The sequence below is a fragment of the Rhopalosiphum padi genome, chromosome 3 (assembly GCF_020882245.1).
Source record: "Rhopalosiphum padi isolate XX-2018 chromosome 3, ASM2088224v1, whole genome shotgun sequence".
NCBI classification, from domain to species: domain Eukaryota; kingdom Metazoa; phylum Arthropoda; class Insecta; order Hemiptera; family Aphididae; genus Rhopalosiphum; species Rhopalosiphum padi.
In genome coordinates, this window is record NC_083599.1 from 46,642,915 (window position 1) to 46,663,222 (window position 20,308).

Here is a 20,308-nt window from a genome sequence, read left to right on the forward strand (position 1 = left end):
TTGTAAAGCTTTCGAACGAACACAATATATTATAAGAATAAGTTAGCTGCAACGGGCGAAGCAATTATATATTTATGTTCTACTGCTGCAGTCTGCAGGCACACGCAATAAGGATTTTTGTGTGGGTGTCACGCGATAATATAACATTATCATGGGACACTGCCGTCGGCGAATACCCCGCTGCATCACATTATTATTATTATTATTATTACTATACTATTTTACGGCCACTGCATTTTGTGGCAGGTACCATTAACACGTGTAACTAAACGCAACTGGCTCCCCGGGTCGACGTAGGCACGCAAAAATTAAAACTTTTCTATAAACCGAACAAACAATAAAAAAAACCCCAAAGCCGAGTATCATATTATATATATTTTTATTGCAATATCGCATACATTTATATATATATATATATATATATATATATATATATATATATATATATACACACACACACACGCACTTTCTGAGTATATATAGGTGTATTATAGAACACACCGCCACAGCAGGCGACTATATTATTATTTGTACGGGTTTTTATTTTCTAAGTCTATGTTTATTTTGTCTACAGTGATCGCGCGTGTCGAAGTCCCAAATATTATGAATAAAAAATAATATTATTGTTGTTGTTGTTGTTATTATTATTATATATGCGACAGAGCTGCTGTGGGACCGAATCGAATATGTGCGGTATACGGCAATTCCGGTCGTAGCCGGTCACAGGTGTGCGCACGCGTTTGGTATACTACAGTAGGTTAAGGTATCCGCGGCGATAGGCAATAATAAGTGAACATTTTTTTTTTTTTATGGATAAAATACGATAACGAAATCCGATGACGCGTACAGATCGTATTGAAAGTCGGCAAAGTATTATCATTGAGTATATATAGTATATAGTGTATACTATATATACTCAATGGTATTATATAATATTTTATGACAATAATATAAATGTATAAATATATTATTATATCTGAATATCAATAATAATAATAATAATATAATAATATATTGATATTATATACCGATAGTCGTAGATTCGTCAGGCTTTTTTGAGATCACGCGTACCCATACGTACTCCGATAATATATTTGTTACTAGAGAATAAAATATAATAATATTAATACACACAACGCGTTCGCGCTATGGTAATAATAACATTAAAGTGAATTATGTTTAATGTGATCACTGATTTATATGAATTGAATCCACCGTTTGTCGGAATCAAAAATGTAAATTTTTAACCAAATCATAGATTATTAGGAAAATAAATTACAGTGTAATCAACTGTTGATAGTTTATTTTCGCTGATTTTTTGTTTTGCTAATGCTCATCAATATTATGCATCATAATTTAATCATTATTTTTCTTATAATTTGGTGTATGATAATAATGTATAAAATAACGGTTTATTACAAAAATAATAAGTTTAACGGAATCATACGGTTGATATAATAAAAATCACCTTTACCAATGTGACCACATGGCAATATTCAGTATTAAATATAATTATATGTAAAATATATGATATTATATTACTGTAAAATTTGGTAATAAGTAAATAAACGAATGTAGTCTGTAGGCAACGATAATATAAATTCCGAATTAGGGTTAAGGAATTTATTACGTCAATTGATTTGGTCACTGGCGTGGAAAAAGGCAAAGATGTTAAAAATCAGAAATATTGATTCTTTAAATGTATATTAATTTATTCAATATATTTAATGTAAAACGATATCGAGGAAACTAATCATCTTTAATAAAATAATAGTATTATTAACAAACACACGTTCTGCAGTTAGTGAATATTTTTATTTTCATATATTTATATTACAGTTTTTAAAATTGATTAGGACGTATTTGGATAAATTATTCCAGGTTAAACATGTACTACATTATTATTAACAGCAAAATGACGCAATGATGCTTAAATCAAATATGTTAATTAAATAATTGAATACATTTACAAAACCGGATTTATACTAATAATATATTAATAATATGGGTGCATGGCGTAGTGGTGTGGCGTAGAGTCTGGATGCATTCGCCAAATAGTGCTGTGGTCAAACATAGTCCGATGTTGCTATCTCTCGGATGGGCGGTCACCAGGGTTTTTGGCGACAAAGTCATGTCCTATACATGGAAAACACGTGTTCCAAAAAACCTACTGTACTATACCTTACAGGGCTATACAAACGGTCGGCAACTAGCAGATCAAGAAATGCAGAAAACGGGACCGTCAAAATATCTTGATTACATTGTGTAATTCATTTATTATAAAAATTTGATTAAAAAATAAAAGTATTTTCCGGGCCTCATTTATTTATTATTTTAATCTTCCGGACTCCGATAGAAACAAAAAATCCCACAGTTAATGGCTCGAGTTGTTAAAGTTTAACTAAGAAAAAAAATTATATGACACCTACACAAATATTGATAAAACTTCTAGATATCCAACATTAGCTAACGTCACCAAGAACTTTTGACCGCGACAAGGAAATAACAACAATTCCTAAATCATCATCTTTTTTCTCGTTAACATGTTATTATAAACATTCTTCTGATTCGGTATTTATAATATATTATACACATTGTATACCCTCCATTATGTCTACATCTTACAAATAAAAACACTCATTAATTTAGTCATTGTTTAAAAAACAAAAAACAACCGTTGTTCAGTGAATGTTAAAAACAGTACCGTTGAATGTTTTTCCGATCATTTCCATTCAATAGTAATTAATGGATAAACGTTAAACACAAGCGAATTTAGAGTAGTGTAATCGACGGTCGATTATTTTCGACTTTTTTTCAAGCAGAAGCACTTAATCAGAGTTGATCAAACACAATAGTATATTTTTATAACATCCATCACTACAATTACCTGCATTAAACTGGACGTTATTGGTATTTTATTTTCTCATAAAACATTTTATGAGAGATACTTTTGATGTACAAGCTTTTTGTTTTGGCTTTTCGAGACTCATGCTATTTGGTGCATGTTATACGTATAAGTATTAGTTTTTACAACAAATAGTAGTTTTTAAATGTATGTAATCAACTAAATGAACCATCATCTTAATATATATGTCGAATGAAAACAAATCGAAACGTCATATTATTTATATCTCACGATTGACACAAATCAATAACAATAAGTAACATTTTCCGAAAAAAAAGAAAACAAACGTAATAAGTCTTGATTTCATAAAATGATCACAAAAATAAAAATATTGTAAAACTTGTTTGCGTCGGCATACAATCAGTTTAAACGTTAGCCGGGTACGTGTGGAATGGGCCTAAATACAATATCTTATAAACACAATATAGTTCTCATGTCACAAAAATTGAAAAAATTGTAAATTTACCTATGCTAAGTGAGTAATTCTTTTAAATTGAATTAATATATATTATTTCAAACGTAATTTGTTGTGTTTTTTAAAATTGTTCAATTATACTAATAACGAAAAACAATATATTAAACATATTTTAAAGTAGGAGCGAGTCGAGTATTAAGAGTGAACGTGCAACTCAAAAGCAAAGCAGTAATATAATAATTGTTTGGAACAATTTTCCTTTTTGATCTACTAAATTTTCAAAAGTCTGCCAACTAACAGGCATATTATAATGTTTTAATTAAATGTTCGTTAATTCTATAATTAAATTATATTTTCACAATTCGTAGAAGTTTATAATACTACAACACCAGTACCTGAATAGTTTTCATGTGTTAGGCATTGTTTATTTAAGTGCTAATTTAATTTAAAGAATGAGTGGTTTAAATGATTTTATTCCCTATATTATGTAAAATTACAGTGTACACCGTTGTTTAATAATGTTTACACCCCGTAAACATATCTGCCATCGTATAAAATGCATTTACCGTGTACAGTATAACATTATCAATCAGCGATATTTCATAGCGGATACAATATTTTAAAACGCAATGAACACCGGTTATGTACAAATAACATTATCGGCCAATAATTAACATTGTGCCTGTACTGAGTGGATGACGTTATTGTGAAATCGCACGTATTATTTCTGTAATAAATCACGTTGTGTATAGTAATGATAAAGGATAAAAATGGAAAAAAAAATAAACAAATGGGCATATCATATTCTTTCGAAACATTCCGTGATCAATATTTCATAGTATTATATTTGTATCTATCATATGTAAATACATCTACGTAATATATTTAAATAATTTATTCAAAAAGTATTCGTTTCTATAAAAATTGAAAAATTTTTGATCTTCTCATAAACTCAACTAACCATTAGTATACACTTGTGACAAAAAAATATTCATTCAATACCTATTCATATTCAAATTTCAGCAACTAATGAAAAAATGAACATGCGTTAATTCAACGTTCAGAAATTGTATATATAGCTTTAAAAGCTAATAGTTAAATATATTTAACTATTAAAGTTTAAACAGAAAATTTGGAGAACATAATAACTTAGCATAATATGGTCACGTTTTAGTATTTTAAAATGCAGTTTTTGTTATTGTTCATTTGATTAAAATTTTTATGCAAAAAATGTATTATTTTTATTTTCTAAACTACTATTTCGCCAATATACATAGTTGTTACTAATTAATTTTATTTGACTATCAAGCATATTTATGCATTTTTGATGTATATTTTCCTTAAATTTGAACGCATACATATTTAATATTATGTTATTAGGTATTTAGTAAATACTATTTACACTTAATCAGTAAGCATTTAGTCAATAACCGAAACTTGAAATCCACTATATTATGTGTTATTCGATATTATAATGTAATGTATTTTCAAAAAGCTTTCTATAATTATGTGCACAACTGCATAGCTATTTTTGTATGGCTTACATACTCGTATGGAGATTTAGTTAATTCGTTTAATGAGTTTGATGAAGTTTTCTTAGAATGTTTTTTTTTTTTTTTAATTGCTTCCTATATAATAAAAATTTTAACTAAATACATCAATTTAAAATAAAAATCTTCAGAATGTCATTATAATTTAAAAAGCTTTCAAATTAAAATACAGTTAATATAACGTAATACAATGCAGTACACGACATATTATTACGTAGGTACTAGGTATTATGGTTGAGAATGAGACTTCATTGTTTAAACAAAATTCAAAGTACCAACTTACAAAAATATTTGCGAGTGCAGCGGAATTTCGTTTTATCGATGTAAAAGCATATATTTTGGTTTATTCATTGCGTTTTAAAAATGACACAAAATTCATTAATTGGTAAATTATATTTTAATAGATTATATGACAATTCAGTGGCAAAAAACTTATTTCTCGGACATAATATATTTTATACGATATTATAACCATATGATGTTTAGGATCCGATTGATCTATTTTATTTGGTGTATATGATATTATGCATTTATAACCGAAAATATCAAAATATTTTCTACTCGGGTCCCGCTTTAAGAACTGAAATAATTGTTATTATTTGCAAATACAACGTATCTATAAAATAGGTATATTGTATCATACATTATTTTACTTATTAGATATAGCTCGTTCTGATATGACAGTATATTATGATATGATAATATGCACCCGACATTCGAATCCGGTAGATTAATCTTGCCGGCCGTTGAAATGATGATTACCCGTTTTTGCTAAGCGTTTAATACGTTTTTCCCGTGAATCAGGTATGCCAGACATTTTTTTTTTGCTCTTTATTTTCACATAATAATTATGTAAATTATTTACCAATGATCCTGGTGGCTGCGGATCGAAAAAAAAAATTAAAGGCTACGTGTTGACAGCTGTGATTCAGTGATTTCACTCCTTTTAGTTCAATCTGCACACTGGGATTTCTGGAGGGAAAAAAATCAACCTAAAGGATTTCGAGGTGAAGGCTGTTATATTATTATGTATTTACATCAACACAGAATGTGGGTTTTATTATTTTTCAAGAATAAACGATGTGTGAAACAGCCCTCTTTCAAATAGGGAGTATTTTTTTCTTTTTTATTCAATATAGACCGCTATTTGATTCATGCGAATCGTAGAGATATTTTTTTCTTATCATAGGTACGTGTGGTATTATGGGTTTTGTACATTGTAGAGTTTTTGCTATCTATCCATACTAATAACAAATTACGTAAATAAAAATAAGGTCATATTTTTATTTCAAAAATTAATAATTATTAAAATATCAATTTAGTAATAAATATAATACTATACAACTTATTTACTTTGCAGTGTTTCGAATTTACAATAATTACAGTACATAATAAATTATTATTATTACTATTATTCTTATTGTTCCTAATAAAGTTAATACATTATTATTACTCCATCGTGGTCACCGTTCGTACACATTTCAGAAATACCCTATTTCAATATATGGTTTTGATTTATACCCCGTAGAACAATTTACATAAAATAAAATAATACTCTGGTAACACTACTTTGATGTGTTGCTGTAGTAAAAAAATAGTTTATATTTTATCTATTTGTTATGGTAATTCGATTTTTGTGTATAATTCTGCAGCCGTTGAACACAATATCTACAATGTTATACATTTAGGATTAAACACCGAAGAAAACCATTTTAGTTCAAGTTTAAACATTATTGGTTAACGGTTAACACTGCGGAACATGTCTGAAACGCCAATTGACAATGAAACGAGTGAGGAAACTAACGATTTCACGACGGAAGCTGATACGTCCACGTACAACGATTACCATCCGGACGAAGAAGAAGAACTACAGCGGAAATACTTAAACATGATAAAAATGTGCGATGTGCCAGGTGTTAAAAATTTATTGGATAAAAACAGTGGTTTTGACATGAATTGTAAAAATTATCAGGGCATAACTGGTTTGAATTTGGCCATCGAAGTCAACTGCGAGCCAATGATCGATCTCCTGTTGTCGTGGCCTGATCTCGAAATCGGAGACTCTCTGATGCGTGCCATCCGTCACAATCGTAGTCAAATCGTAATCAAGCTTTTGGATCTCCTTCAATCGAAAAGCCCGGAAAGCGCCGAATTGGGGTATGAGCATTCCACCGAATTTCCACGATACCTCACGCCGATCATGTTGGCAGCCCAGTGCGGACATTATCAAATCATCAGCCTGTTGTTAAAACGTGGTCACACAATACCAATACCACACAAAGCCAGGTGTTTGTGCAAAAAGGTCAGTAGCATTTCCTTTTTGTAAGAGTAAGTTGTTAATGTTTTTTCATTGTGCCACTTGAGTTTTTCTTTTAACAATTTGGATCTATTTAACGCATAGTCCTCTCTTTCAATATAAATATGGTATTGAAATCACAATATTATGACGATAGGTATGCAAGTCGTTGGCGCAGCTCAACAACGGCCTCGAGGCATCCGAACTGAAACTGTCCGTGTTCCGGGCGTTGGCCAATCCGTTTTACATATACCTAACATCGGAAGACCCTATCCTAACCGCGTTCCAGCTGAGCAAGGAGCTCCAGGAGCACGGAAACGTGAACCGACTATTCAAGTCAGATTACGAGTCACTAAATCTTCAGACCAGGCTTTTTGCGGTCGACCTGATCGGACTGTGCCGGTCGTCAGCCGAGGTGAAGCTGATATTGACCCGGAAGGAGGGATGCAACTTCTTCGGATCGTTCCCGTACCGCAGGCTGGTGATGGCCATGGACTTGAAGCAAAAGGAGTTCGTGGCTCACGGCAGTGTGCAGCAGATCCTGGAAGTAGCGTGGGCGGGCAACTGGTACGAGTGGCGGGACCGCGGGAATACGTACGGGGCCTCCACCGTTCTGGTCCGAGTGCCCCTGCTCCTGTGGATCGTCGTCTTGCACCTGTTCGCGCCGTATTCAAAGAGCGGCGAATACTACTCGTTGCCTGTGAACAGGATGATCAACTATCTGGCATCGTACGCTGTATTCTTGGTGGTGCTGACGTGGGCCAACAACCTGGACAAGACGGCAATCGAGTGCACCGGCGACCGACTGGGCCTGGTGCTCCGCACGATCATCGTGCTATACGCCGCCATGTTCATGGTGCGCACCGTGAAGCTCGTCATCGTACAGGGTCCCCGGCGGTTCTTCAGCATGCTATGGAACGTGTACGACTGCGTCAAGCTGTGCATGCTGGCCGCCACAGCCGTGTGCTGGTGGATGTCGTACGCGAACCCGCACGACCCACCGATCGAGCGCAAGTACTGGCCGTCGTCGGACCCGACGCTAGTCGGCGAAGGACTGCTGGCCGTGGTCACGGTTATGTCGTTCCTGCGGCTGCTGTTTCTGTGCCAACTCAGCTACTCACTGGGCCCGCTACAGGTGTCTTTGGGCAAGATGACCACGGACTTTGCTCGGCTGGCCGCCGTGTTCGGCATCATCATCGTGGCGTTTACCGCGGGCCTTTGCCGATTCTACCAGTACTACGAGGGTATGACGCACGTCGACCCGGACACTGGTTACGAGACCAAGCAGGACGAGTCGTTCGTCAACGTGTACTCGACGCTCAAGACACTCTTCTGGGGCGTGTTCTGCATGACCTCATCCACCGCCGGCACGGTGGTCATCGAGAACGCGGCCGCCGACGACGGGGAGAAAGCAGCGCCCGTCTACAACCACTACGTAACGCAGGCCGTGGGTACGCTCCTCTATTCCGTTTTCCAGACGCTATCCGTGATCGTCACGCTCAACATGCTCATTGCTACCATGACCAACACATTCCAGCGGGTCACCGGTAATTCGTACGTAGAATGGGTGTTTGGCCGGACGGAAGTGTTCCTGTCGTTCTCCATGCACAGCGCTCTGCCACCACCGCTCAACATACTGCCGTCCGTCCACTGCGTAGTGGAAGTGTTCGCGTACCTGTCCAATTGCTGCAAGGCCAGCTCCGTGGGCTTCGTCAATATGATATCGTCCAAGAAATATCATGCCGACTCTTATCCGGACAACGCTTTCCGGGAGCTGATGCACAAGCTCAGCCGACGGTACTTTCGGCACAGGCAGCGGCCCACCGACGTCAGGATGTGCTTTCCGGCCTGCGGTTGACGGTATTTCTTACTTTATCTCTTTATATATAATATATTATATACACGATTGTCAATATAGGTTACTGGCAACGGTGGCAGCCAATGGTCCGATCGTTGGTGTTTGTCATCTTGGTTTAAAGATTATCACACGAGAAGACGCGAACACCGCAATGGTCGAAAAACCTCGGTCGCCGACGTTGTTGGTAATAAGTTATACTATAGTTTATTATGTAATAATTTTATTTTTGTACACTTATGCAATTAAATGTATTTATGTGTTGTTATCTGATATCGAATCGTTATTGAATTATTCCATGTGATATGTTAAACATCAGCACACACTTGTATAATAGGGAAACGCGTTTCTACATTGTTTAATTTCATGTACAATTTTTTAGTAGGAATGTATAAATAGGTAATGGTCATTATTTTGTAATCACACCGATAAGACTAAAAAGCAATAATATTTTTGAATCTGTTTATTTTTCAAATCTGTTTTCATAAGTCTTATGCCCGGTAACTATTAAATATATCAATTGGTATAACGGAAAATGTGTGTGGTGCGTGCATACTTTAAACGAAAAGATAACATATTGTTATTATTTTGTTGTGACCAGTTTACTATAGTAAAAAATGCATATGAAGTTATGCGTTAGATAAATTATGAATGTGAATGCATACTAATGTTCATTTACTAAAAAAAAAATTTTTACCTACTGCATGATTTCTAACAAAACCACACCAGTTTATACGAACGTACTTAACATCGTATCTATAGGTTATACATAATAAACTCCCTAAAACGGACTATTTACAATCCCATTAAGTACTTCCGGGTAACAGTAGTTAATGTGTTTTGATGTAGCACTACGACAGAAGCTCTCTAGCCCATGTCCGGAGGATTCAACCACAAAAGGGTCACCGTGTTAGCGGTAATACCAAATTACATGTATTTTATCATTTAGTCCTAAAGCACCTTCACGACAGTTATCATAAAACATTACTTAAGTTGGTGTTTTTATCTTAATTAAATATTTTACTTTCTTAAAATAAAATAATATTGTTATTTAACACTAAAATATTTCCCTTAAACTTCTACGTCGATTGAACCACTGAACTGGTATGCAATTGATCGAATTGAATTGTTTTGGACTTTTCATAAATTAACAACAAAAGAGAGTTTTTTTTAAGCCGGTGACAATAATGTTATTTCCTCAAAAAATGGTGGACATGCTTATTTCCACTCTGATAAGATATCATGGTAATTCTACAATGTGATTCCATCCTGTTTATTCATAAAAAACAACTGTTGGTTATTATATAAACTAGATTTCAGATTCTTGATAAATTATCAATATTTATATACTACTACTACTACTACTACTACTGGGACCAAAACGTCCATAACTAATAGTTATTATCAAAATACTTAAAATATGCCTGTACGTCAGCATCGTTGGGATACAAATTAACAAAAATGTAGTCATAACGATTTTGAGGTAAATGCTGTTATATTACTAATTCACAAAACGTGAGCTTACATCTCGAAACTAAACGACGTGTGAAACAGCACACTTTTGAGTAGTATTTTTATTTTTTTTACTTAACACAGTTTAAACGAATTGTACAGATTTTTTTTACCTCACGCATGATTATGGTTGTTTTTTTTCATCGTAATCGTATAAAGGTTTAGGTACGTGATCGGCGCTAATGTGTCCGTATATTTGTGCGTGTTTGGTCTTTATACTATAGACATTACTGTAACTGTTAAAATATTATTAAAATCAAACCCATTGAAAATCTTGATTAGGTAATTTACTTAAAAAAATAAAAAAATAAACTTATATAATAATCTTCTAATGATAAAATTAAATACCTATTACTCAAATAATATGTGTTATAAACCGTGAAATATATTAACAGCTGCATTCATTTTTATGGATTTCATTTCTTTATGTATAGTATATTACAACCTATTATAACACTCTATTCGACGAATTATAATATTAGTAAAATAATATTATTCTAATAGTAGGATAAACCCGAACAATAACACGACTATAATTTTATTATAAGTCAAATAATTTACAAATGCTGTAATCCGTATCGCGCGTATTATACTATTATATATATAATCTATATATCTCATACCGGAATCTCGATGTATGACGTGATATTTTCCTGGGATCCAACGACGAAATTTTCATAATTTCTTACCTGTAACAAAAAAAAAAAAAGTCACTTATAATTCAATTGACGTTTTAATATTTTATCCCAAGTATAATATATTAATCGTATTGTAAAGTTTTAAAACTGAGTTATTTTTAATGGACTTTTTTTTTTTATATATTTTTCATAAACATCCAAGAAAAAATTCAGTAGGGAAAAAACTCATAATTGTTTGAAATGTTTGAATGCTATTTGTATTTAGATGACTTTATAATTTAAGACAATTTAAAAAATCATGGAACAAAATAAGATTATAATTATAATATATAATTTAAATTCATTTTTTTCTTTATCTTTTTAATAAACCATTTATACGAAAATATCTATAATATACATAATATGTAGGAACCTTACAATATAAATGAAGTAAATTGTATTTTTTTCAAATTAGACCATACATAAATGTGTTTATCAACAATTGGCTAATAAAATATATAATATAATATAATTTATTTAAAGATAAATTCGATAAAACAGTTATTTCAGTATTTAAAATAATAAATTTTTTTGTTGAATTTGGTATAGACACTTATACATATAAATAGTAAAACAATATTGTTTGACATTAAAATTCAAAAAATGTGTTTCTTAATTTTTGTGCTTTTTAAATATTTATATATTGTATTAAATCGATATGATATGAACAATTATAATTTATTTATGAAAAAAATGTATATTGTGACTTCAAATACGTGTAAATGTGGTTACATTATGTTACGCTGGTTATTTATTGTATGTGTTTAAGTATAAGAGAGTATTTAAATATTATTTACTTGTACTTTAATCTTATAAGATATGTATTATAATGATATAGTAAAAGTCTATGTTATTTGCTTTTTTACCGAGTACATTTATTTTTTGAGGTAATATCCTCCGAGTTTTCCGTATTTTGAATCAAACACCTATTATATAGTAAGTATACTTACTACTGTAAAAAAACGTTTGTGAAACGTTATACGAAGAGTCATAGACATATGTCATATACTCATTTTAAATTTAATAATTGTACATAAACATATACATACGAGGATATAACATCAAAATAAAATCAAGAATATTATAATATAAACTTCGCGTTTTTTTAACGATCTCGTTAGTGTTTGTTTGAATAATTGTAAAAGAATAGATGACTGACAAACAAAAAAAATAACAAGTAAAAACGAATTGTGATTATCTTAGTCATGAAAATTTGTGCAGAATTTTACTTGTTGAATTAATTATAGAAAAATATGACTGAGTAAAATATAAGTACAGTTTTTTTTTTGCTTTTTATGCACCGGTTAATTGAATATTTAACAATCTGTTTTTATACACGAAAGTAAAATATATGTTTAAAAACGTAAGTCTCACGGTTGAGATACCCTTGAAATAAATATTGTAAGATTGTTATTATAATATACTGACAGTATTATCGTTATGAGAATAATAAACTAAGAATATTAATTCATTATATTATTATAATAATGCAACCCCGAGTTCTATTATCTGTACAACAGTGTACAACTACGTACGTATGTATGTACATATTATAAGGTTTCAAACTCCCTAGTCGGAGAAAATACAAATAATAATTGTCCAAACTGGGGAGTGTTTGTATGAAAGTGGGAGAAGGTAAGTACTCCCAACAAAAAAAATCGTCGGCTAGTGTGACAATTATAAGATTACCTCGACCCCCTTTGACCCATCATTATAGACGTTCTTATATGTACCTACGTCTTCATAACAAACAAATTTGTGATATAATTTCCAAATATATGGAATTGAATATATTAAAACCAACTAATGTTATATTATAGACTAATATTTATAGTTGGTTTTCTAGCTTTTTTACTGTTGTTTATTTATACTGAAGTTTAAAAGTTAATAGATTATAAATATTATGTAAAATGAAATAAAATAGCATTGGTTATACTATACACGCTAATGCTATTATATGTCTGGCGAAGTCGTAGTATAGCTACAAAAATCTTTGTATTTAAATATATTTAGTATTTGCGTAACTACCTATATCATTGTATTTTGCGTGGTAGATTTGTCGTAGATTTAAAAAAAAAATACTTCGTAGAGAAGGCAGGTCGTCCTACCTACCTACAGCTAGCTATTATAATGTACAGGTAATATAATGATTGCAATCTAATCGTGCAGACGGGCGAAATATTATTTATGAAAGCAAATTATACGTTTTACCAGTCGTAACACACGTCATATTTATACATATATGTACACATTACATAAATTCATATATTTTTAAATTGCACAAAACGATTTGTTCGTCTTCATCACGATTTCGACATTTTATCGCGGTCCCTACGAATTCGACCTTCCAAATATAACCACATCGTCTACGGTACGCAATTAATGTTTACTTATATTATACGGCTATTATAGGTAAACGTAGTAAAAAAATAGGTATAATACGAGTAGTAATCCACGTGTCTATACGGCATAGGTAGGTACCGCGACATGTATTTAATATTTCGTATTGGAAACAAATTTTCACCTTTTTCTGATGTCTAACATATTAATACAGTGAAACCTCCACTAACGGACACCTCTCAATAGCGGACTTTTTTGGGGAACGGGGAAATGTTCACTACTTTTCAATAACAAAACCTCCGAATAGCGGATATTATTTTAATAGGGGTTTTTAAAATAATGGTAAGTCCCTAATCTTTATTTTAAAATAATACGTAATATTCACATTCGTATGTATTCTCGTATTACTACTGAGATTGCACAGAGACGGTGTACGTGTAATTATAAACAGACAAAGCTCACCGATATTTTCAAACAAAAATAATTTAAAAATACATGTACATAATTTTGATTTTGATTGTAAAAATAAACTTTAAATAATAATAACTTATAATAATTTGTAAACATATAAACATGTAATAATTTACAATATATAATACCTTATACATACATACCACATACATAGTATGTAGTAAATTATTATACAAATACATTTCAAAAATGTATCCCCTCTGACTAACGGAGATCTCCGAATGACGGACAAAAATTTGGTGACCGAGAGTATCCGCTATTCAAAGGTTTCACTGTAATTATTAATTGCTCTCTATTTTATTAATACCGTGGACAGTATGTATTTTTTCCTACCGCGTATACGCATACTGACCATAGGCGTACGTATACCTACCTCTTTACCTCTAATAACGCATCCGCCGCACGCAACTGGAAATTATTATTTTAAGCACTGGTAGAAAAATAATATACAAAATATTGATTATAAAAAGTGACTTTTTCACATAACCTATACTTAACAAAATGTAACTTAACGCGCCGACTGGCTGGTTTTAATGACGTATTATCGTAAGGGCATAAGTTTTCCGGCGAGATTTTCAGATAAAAATAAAATCAATTTGACGTCTGTTGAAAATTACAAATCATATTTTTATTGTTTCTCGATACTATTACGCGAATTACACAATACGTCGTGTACGTAGTTTGAATCGATTTTGGTGCAAATCAGCTATTATACAGCCCTTCCGATCAGCATTTGGAAGAAAATCGAATACAACGCATAACTGTTATATATTTTATTATATTGTATCTCGCGGCGGTGCTGTTTAATAATAATCCGATTATACATTGTTATACTAATGTTTGACAATTAAATATTATATTATTTATATTTCGCGACGCTTCCGATATATAGGTATTATAGTAATATTATACCGCGCGTATACAGCGTAAAAGGATAAACAGTAGCGGGCAATGCGTGACATTATAATGTCGTGATGATGGCATATGATTATCATTATTATTATTATTAGATAGTTTTGATAAATCTTCCGACGCACTCGATTCTGGCGATAGATGTACTGTGTACGACGTAGTGCTCTTATCGTTGAAACGCCGAGCCGTATCGCGCCGTCGTCGTCTTCGCCGCCGATCACCGCAACAATATAATAATAATTTTATAACGTTATACGCGTTTTAACATGCAGCCGCCGTCAGCAACCGTGTAATTTTCTAGTCTCGAGTCGTGTTTCGTGCACCCTCATCAATCAAAGCTCGTTTATGTCGCTTAAGTCGCGATCGTGGTCGACTGATATAATATAATGCATTATATTACACGAACACGCGCGCGCGGACGACAAACTCGCAAGTGTGTGGTCATTAAAGCCTGCGTATCTTGTAATATTATTATGCGACTACGATAGGGACGATGTTGGTGATGATAATTATAATGCATAATAATTATTGTACAGCCACGCCAAGAGTTAACGAACGGCTGGTTATTAGGACGACGGGATGAATGGTACCTATACAACAGACATCGTACACAAATATTCGGTGGCCAAGAAGCCCGTGCAAAGCTGTAACGGTCTATATTGTTTTTTTTTAAATAATCGGGTCGATTTGATCGTTTCGTCGAATATTACAAGTCTAAAATTACAGTTTTCTAATTTTTTTTCGAACTTTATTTCTGTCCATATGAATTCTATATAATATACACGTTATTTTTAAAAGCTAACTAATCCGTATAACGATGTCCACTTACCGTTTCCAGTAAAAAAAAAATTAAAAATAATAATATATAAATATATACTTATTATTTGTTATGATTAAATCGGTACTAATGAAGAAAAAATACAATTTGAAAACGATCTGGCATTATGCGCCAATAGAATTAAATGATTTAAGACTGCTTTATTCCAGTAATGTTTGACGTTCCTTCAGACAATTTTTGGCTCTCTGGCCATACAGTCATAAATAATACACAGGTACTAATAACATATTCATTTTATGGTTAGGTGTATAAAGTTGAATAAAAAAAAAAAAAAAACCTTCATAAGGATAATCAATTTTTCACCGATAAATAGTTTAAAACAATGTACATATTATATAATATGACGCTATGGAAAAAAATACTACGCTATAGGTACAGATACAATTCTCATTTATTTACTCTGCAAACAACGCGTCTGTTCCGGTGGAGCTTATTTTCACTCTCCAAATGTTACGAACACGGCGTTTTCCTGTTTTTGACGCTGATTTAAAACGTCCGTTGCACGTAAATACAGTTGTAGAGTATCACCGCGCCGGTTATATCAGGTATCGCCGTCTCGTTTATCGTCGCATTCGCCCGAGGAGCCGGGAGAATCAAAAAAAAAAAAAAACGCTAGAAAGTCGTCAATCCTCAGCTGGACGAATGTCACACACCACTCGCCGGTCAACGTATTATTTATATCGCGCGCGACGTGTGTGCAGTGCAGCGCGCTAAGGTAAATGCTTTTGTTTCAAATGTGTCTCACTCGTTATTCTATGGGCAGGTCAGGTCGCATATAATATCGACCAGGAAGTCGGTTTACGCAGTGATTAACGAGTAAAAACGCGCTAATAATCTATAAATATAATACGAGTACAGCGACGAGAGCGTGCAGTGCGTGCGCTGACGTATACCATCGTCGACTTTGAATAATATGCAAATCCAAAATATTCGTCAAATTATAAGTTATAAGTAACGGCGCTTGTTCCTCGAAAATTGAAATCTCGCTGCTCTACACAAATAATATGCAAATTCGGAAAGTCGTCCCTTGCACCGCCGCCGCCGAAGTCGATCTGTGATAAAACACGTTGACCCGTTGTCGTATGCATGCGGCGCCGGTTCGGGGAGCTGCTCGCCGCTGCAATCAGCCGCAAATTGATCGTCGCGTTCTAAACGTATAACGAATTGCCCAGAAGCAGAAAAATCTTCAAACCACCGAGCCTGCAGCTGACTTTGGATACTATGATATAATATATTTATTACTCAACGTCACCGCCGTCGCCGTCGTCATTATCATCGCATTTATTATACAGCGTTTGTGTTAACACTACGGCGAGTAGCGGTATTTATGATGAATTATAAATAAAAAACGATCGTCGTGCGGGCGTGTACATCGAATAATTAAAATAATTAGTATGCGCGTTCCGATTTAAACATCGACAGCGTAAACCATTATTTCACATTATTATGCATCGTTGTTTATTTTCGCTGAAATTGTGTCGGTACATCATTCACGCAACGCATGCGATAATCGGTGGTTTTATTTTTAAACTTTCTTTGAACAAATGTATTTAAAAATAAATATTAATTAAAATTGACATTCACATCATTACAATATTACTTAATTTGCTTTACGATTGCATTATATTAATAAGACGTAATATAAGTGTTGTTTAAATATTCACGTTCGACTCTCTAACGAAATTAGGAAGCATTAGTTGTATGGTTGTTTTTAGGACGTATAATACTTTATGTTTCTACCTATAGGTTAAGTGATAAATTAACAAAAACGTATTTATGTTGATGTGTGGTAGGCAGGTATTACGTCAAGTCCCCGAATCATTAGAAAGAAGTAAACAGTTAAGTACCTACATAAATATTTGGTATGTTGTGTTAGTATATTTTCACTAATGAATTGTTTTAAAATAATTATTTTCGAAATGTTATGTCTTTTAATAATATATTATACTATTATTATAGTATTATAATGTGATAACCCAACACTGATAGACGTACCTACAACCCACGGCGTTATTATACTTATATTATTATGATTAATGGCCAAGTATTTTGGTGTTTTTTTTTCACACGGTGTAAATAATATTTAGTATATTACATATATTTGCATTTGTGCGTTTGACCGTGTAGAATTTAATATATAATTTATATATTATACAACATAGTTATAGTCAAATAGTAAAAAATAACGATTTTCGCTTCGGATAATAATGTATACAACTTTAAAACGCGAATACCCGAGTGTCCCGAGTAGACCTTTAATACGCTTCTTACCTAAGGCGTAGTTTTGACGACTGTTTAGTTGATATTTAATTCGGCATTGCCAAATTAATTTTTATTTGTCCGAATTGGTTCCCGTTTGAAAAAGGTATTTTATTAAGATGAGCTTAATTGGGTCCACTTTAAATTTATGATATCCCTATCCCACTACTGGTCGAGTTGATTCCGGCTTTGAAGGCTGCAAGTTGGTCAAGTACACATATTTCCCTTCCCAATTATACAGACTCAGGACAGTCAATTTAGGTTAGGTCAATTTGGTATATGGGGTATATAGGAGCTCGGAAACCAATTTAGTACCAGCCATTTAATTTCACAAATAGCTGAATAAACCCGTGGACCATTTATTATTTTCAAAATGTCCTGGCCGATGAGTGATGACTGATGATCATACTCTATGGTGAAATAAATAAAAAATTTCATTTTTTTCATACTCATCATAATATTATAATATTACGTGACAATCGCAAATCAAACTGTATACATTATAATATTATCATGATGTACCTACAACAGTCGTGTATAATCATCGTACATTTGTACGAAATTATAATAATACTAAATATAATATTATAATGATGTATTGATGTGTGTTTACGATGATTTAATGATGAAACGGCTGCAATATGATTTCTATTCAGTTTCCATGTGTCCTTTATCGAACGACTTAGGAAAATATTTTTTGAACGATTTTTGATTATGTATAAGTTTGATAAAACATCGAATAATGCATTGCAGAATAAAATCATGTGTTTAAATTTGTAATATTTATTGATACGACTAAGTAATAATAACCTATTTAAAAAATCTTCTATTATATACGTATTATACACTGAATGCTTAATTTAATGAACACTCATTATTTCAAAATCTATTAACATTTTTGAAAACATTTTTTTACTATATATATAGGTAACAATGAAAATAAAACAAATTTTTTAATATTTTTTATCGTTAAACTTTTGAATAACAACATACATTTTTAACTTTATATTCTGAAGCAAAATATTTTTTGGACTTTTGGAGTATTTCGATTCATACAAAACGAAATTTAGAAGAATGCATTATAATAGTTATAAGTAAGTTTGAGTAAGCGAAGTATAGACCCTACATTTTGGTTTAATTTTCAGAAACATTTTTGTATCTTCATACCAATTTACTCCACTCAACTAAACTTTAAATATTTATAATTCATAAACTACAATTACAAACCATTATAAGGATAAAGATGTTAAAAAATATTGCTTCGTTTTGACTGGAAATCATGTAAAAATATTGATATTACCAAAATGTTAATAGATTTTAAAATAATAAGTGTTGTTAGATAAAATAATAACTCTGTACATATTTAAATTTTTAAAAACCACGAAAAAACATATTTTATGTTTATTAAACAGGATAATTTTTTCGGGGGGTGAGGGTGGGATGGTTCAAACTAATTAATTATATAGGTAAACTGTGAAATGTTTTACCCCGAAGAACAAAAATAATTATTACTTATACAATCTGTATAGGGCGTATATTATGGCGTAGAACTTGCTCGTTGTTGCGCAAGTTTCTTCGATAAAACTCAAAGTTATTTCATTTTTAATCCTTTTAAACTCCTAGAAGTTTTTAAAGGTTTGAAGTGATTAAATACATATTTCCGCAGAAAATAGTTGAAACATAATATTAGTTATCTTACTTAGATTGTGAACAATCTAAACTCGCAAATATCAATACGTACAACTGAAATAAAATTATATATACTATACTAAACTTATAAGTTTAATTGATTTAATAGGTTAAATATTTTAGTACCTATTAAATACTGACTTTCAGAGTTGAAAAACTTTTATGAGTTTATTATAAATTAGGTAAAGATATTAAAGAATTTTAAACAAGATATTATATGACATTTCATACTATTGTTAACTTGCTAAAGCTTTTCAACTCTGACAGCTAGTTTTATATAAGCGGACGTACAATAATATTGGACACAATAAATCATTAGAATTAATTACTTTAGGGCACAATATTATTTTAATTCAATTTAAATTTAAATACGTTAATGTTATAATATATCGATTTACGATGGCTATATTAACATCGTTTAAACAATGTATATTTGACCATTTATAAACAAAATAAAACTTATTAAGTGATCAATGATGATTGATGATCAATATTCATTACACAATAATTATTTGGAATGTAAATACACCACGTTGTGCTGTAATTATTACCATAATATGACATGCGATATAAAATTAAAATTATTTAA

General features: G+C 32.0%; 2 protein-coding genes across 3 annotated transcripts in view; one reads left to right on the forward strand and one right to left on the reverse strand.

The window, feature by feature from the left end:
* Positions 1-20,308, reverse strand: part of LOC132926601 (pseudouridylate synthase RPUSD2-like) — a 422,441-nt gene that overhangs the window by 90,438 nt on the left and 311,695 nt on the right. The window contains exon 3 of one of the 2 annotated variants that reach the window (XM_060990971.1): positions 11,157-11,222. The exons of the other annotated variant lie outside the window; for it this stretch is intronic. Coding sequence (XP_060846954.1) covers positions 11,157-11,222 — 66 coding nt within the window. The remainder of the gene's footprint in view (positions 1-11,156; positions 11,223-20,308) is intronic. 2 annotated transcript variants of the gene reach the window in all.
* On the forward strand, positions 7,543-9,024 carry LOC132923848 (short transient receptor potential channel 5-like). The gene has a single exon (XM_060987821.1). It carries the CDS (start codon positions 7,651-7,653, stop codon positions 9,022-9,024), a length of 1,374 nt encoding a protein of 457 aa, XP_060843804.1. The 5' UTR covers positions 7,543-7,650.

Coding starts and splice junctions, on each gene's coding strand:
- LOC132923848 (XM_060987821.1), top strand. CDS start 7,651: ATGGCCATGGACTTGAAGCAAAAGGAGTTCGTGGCTCACGGCAGTGTG.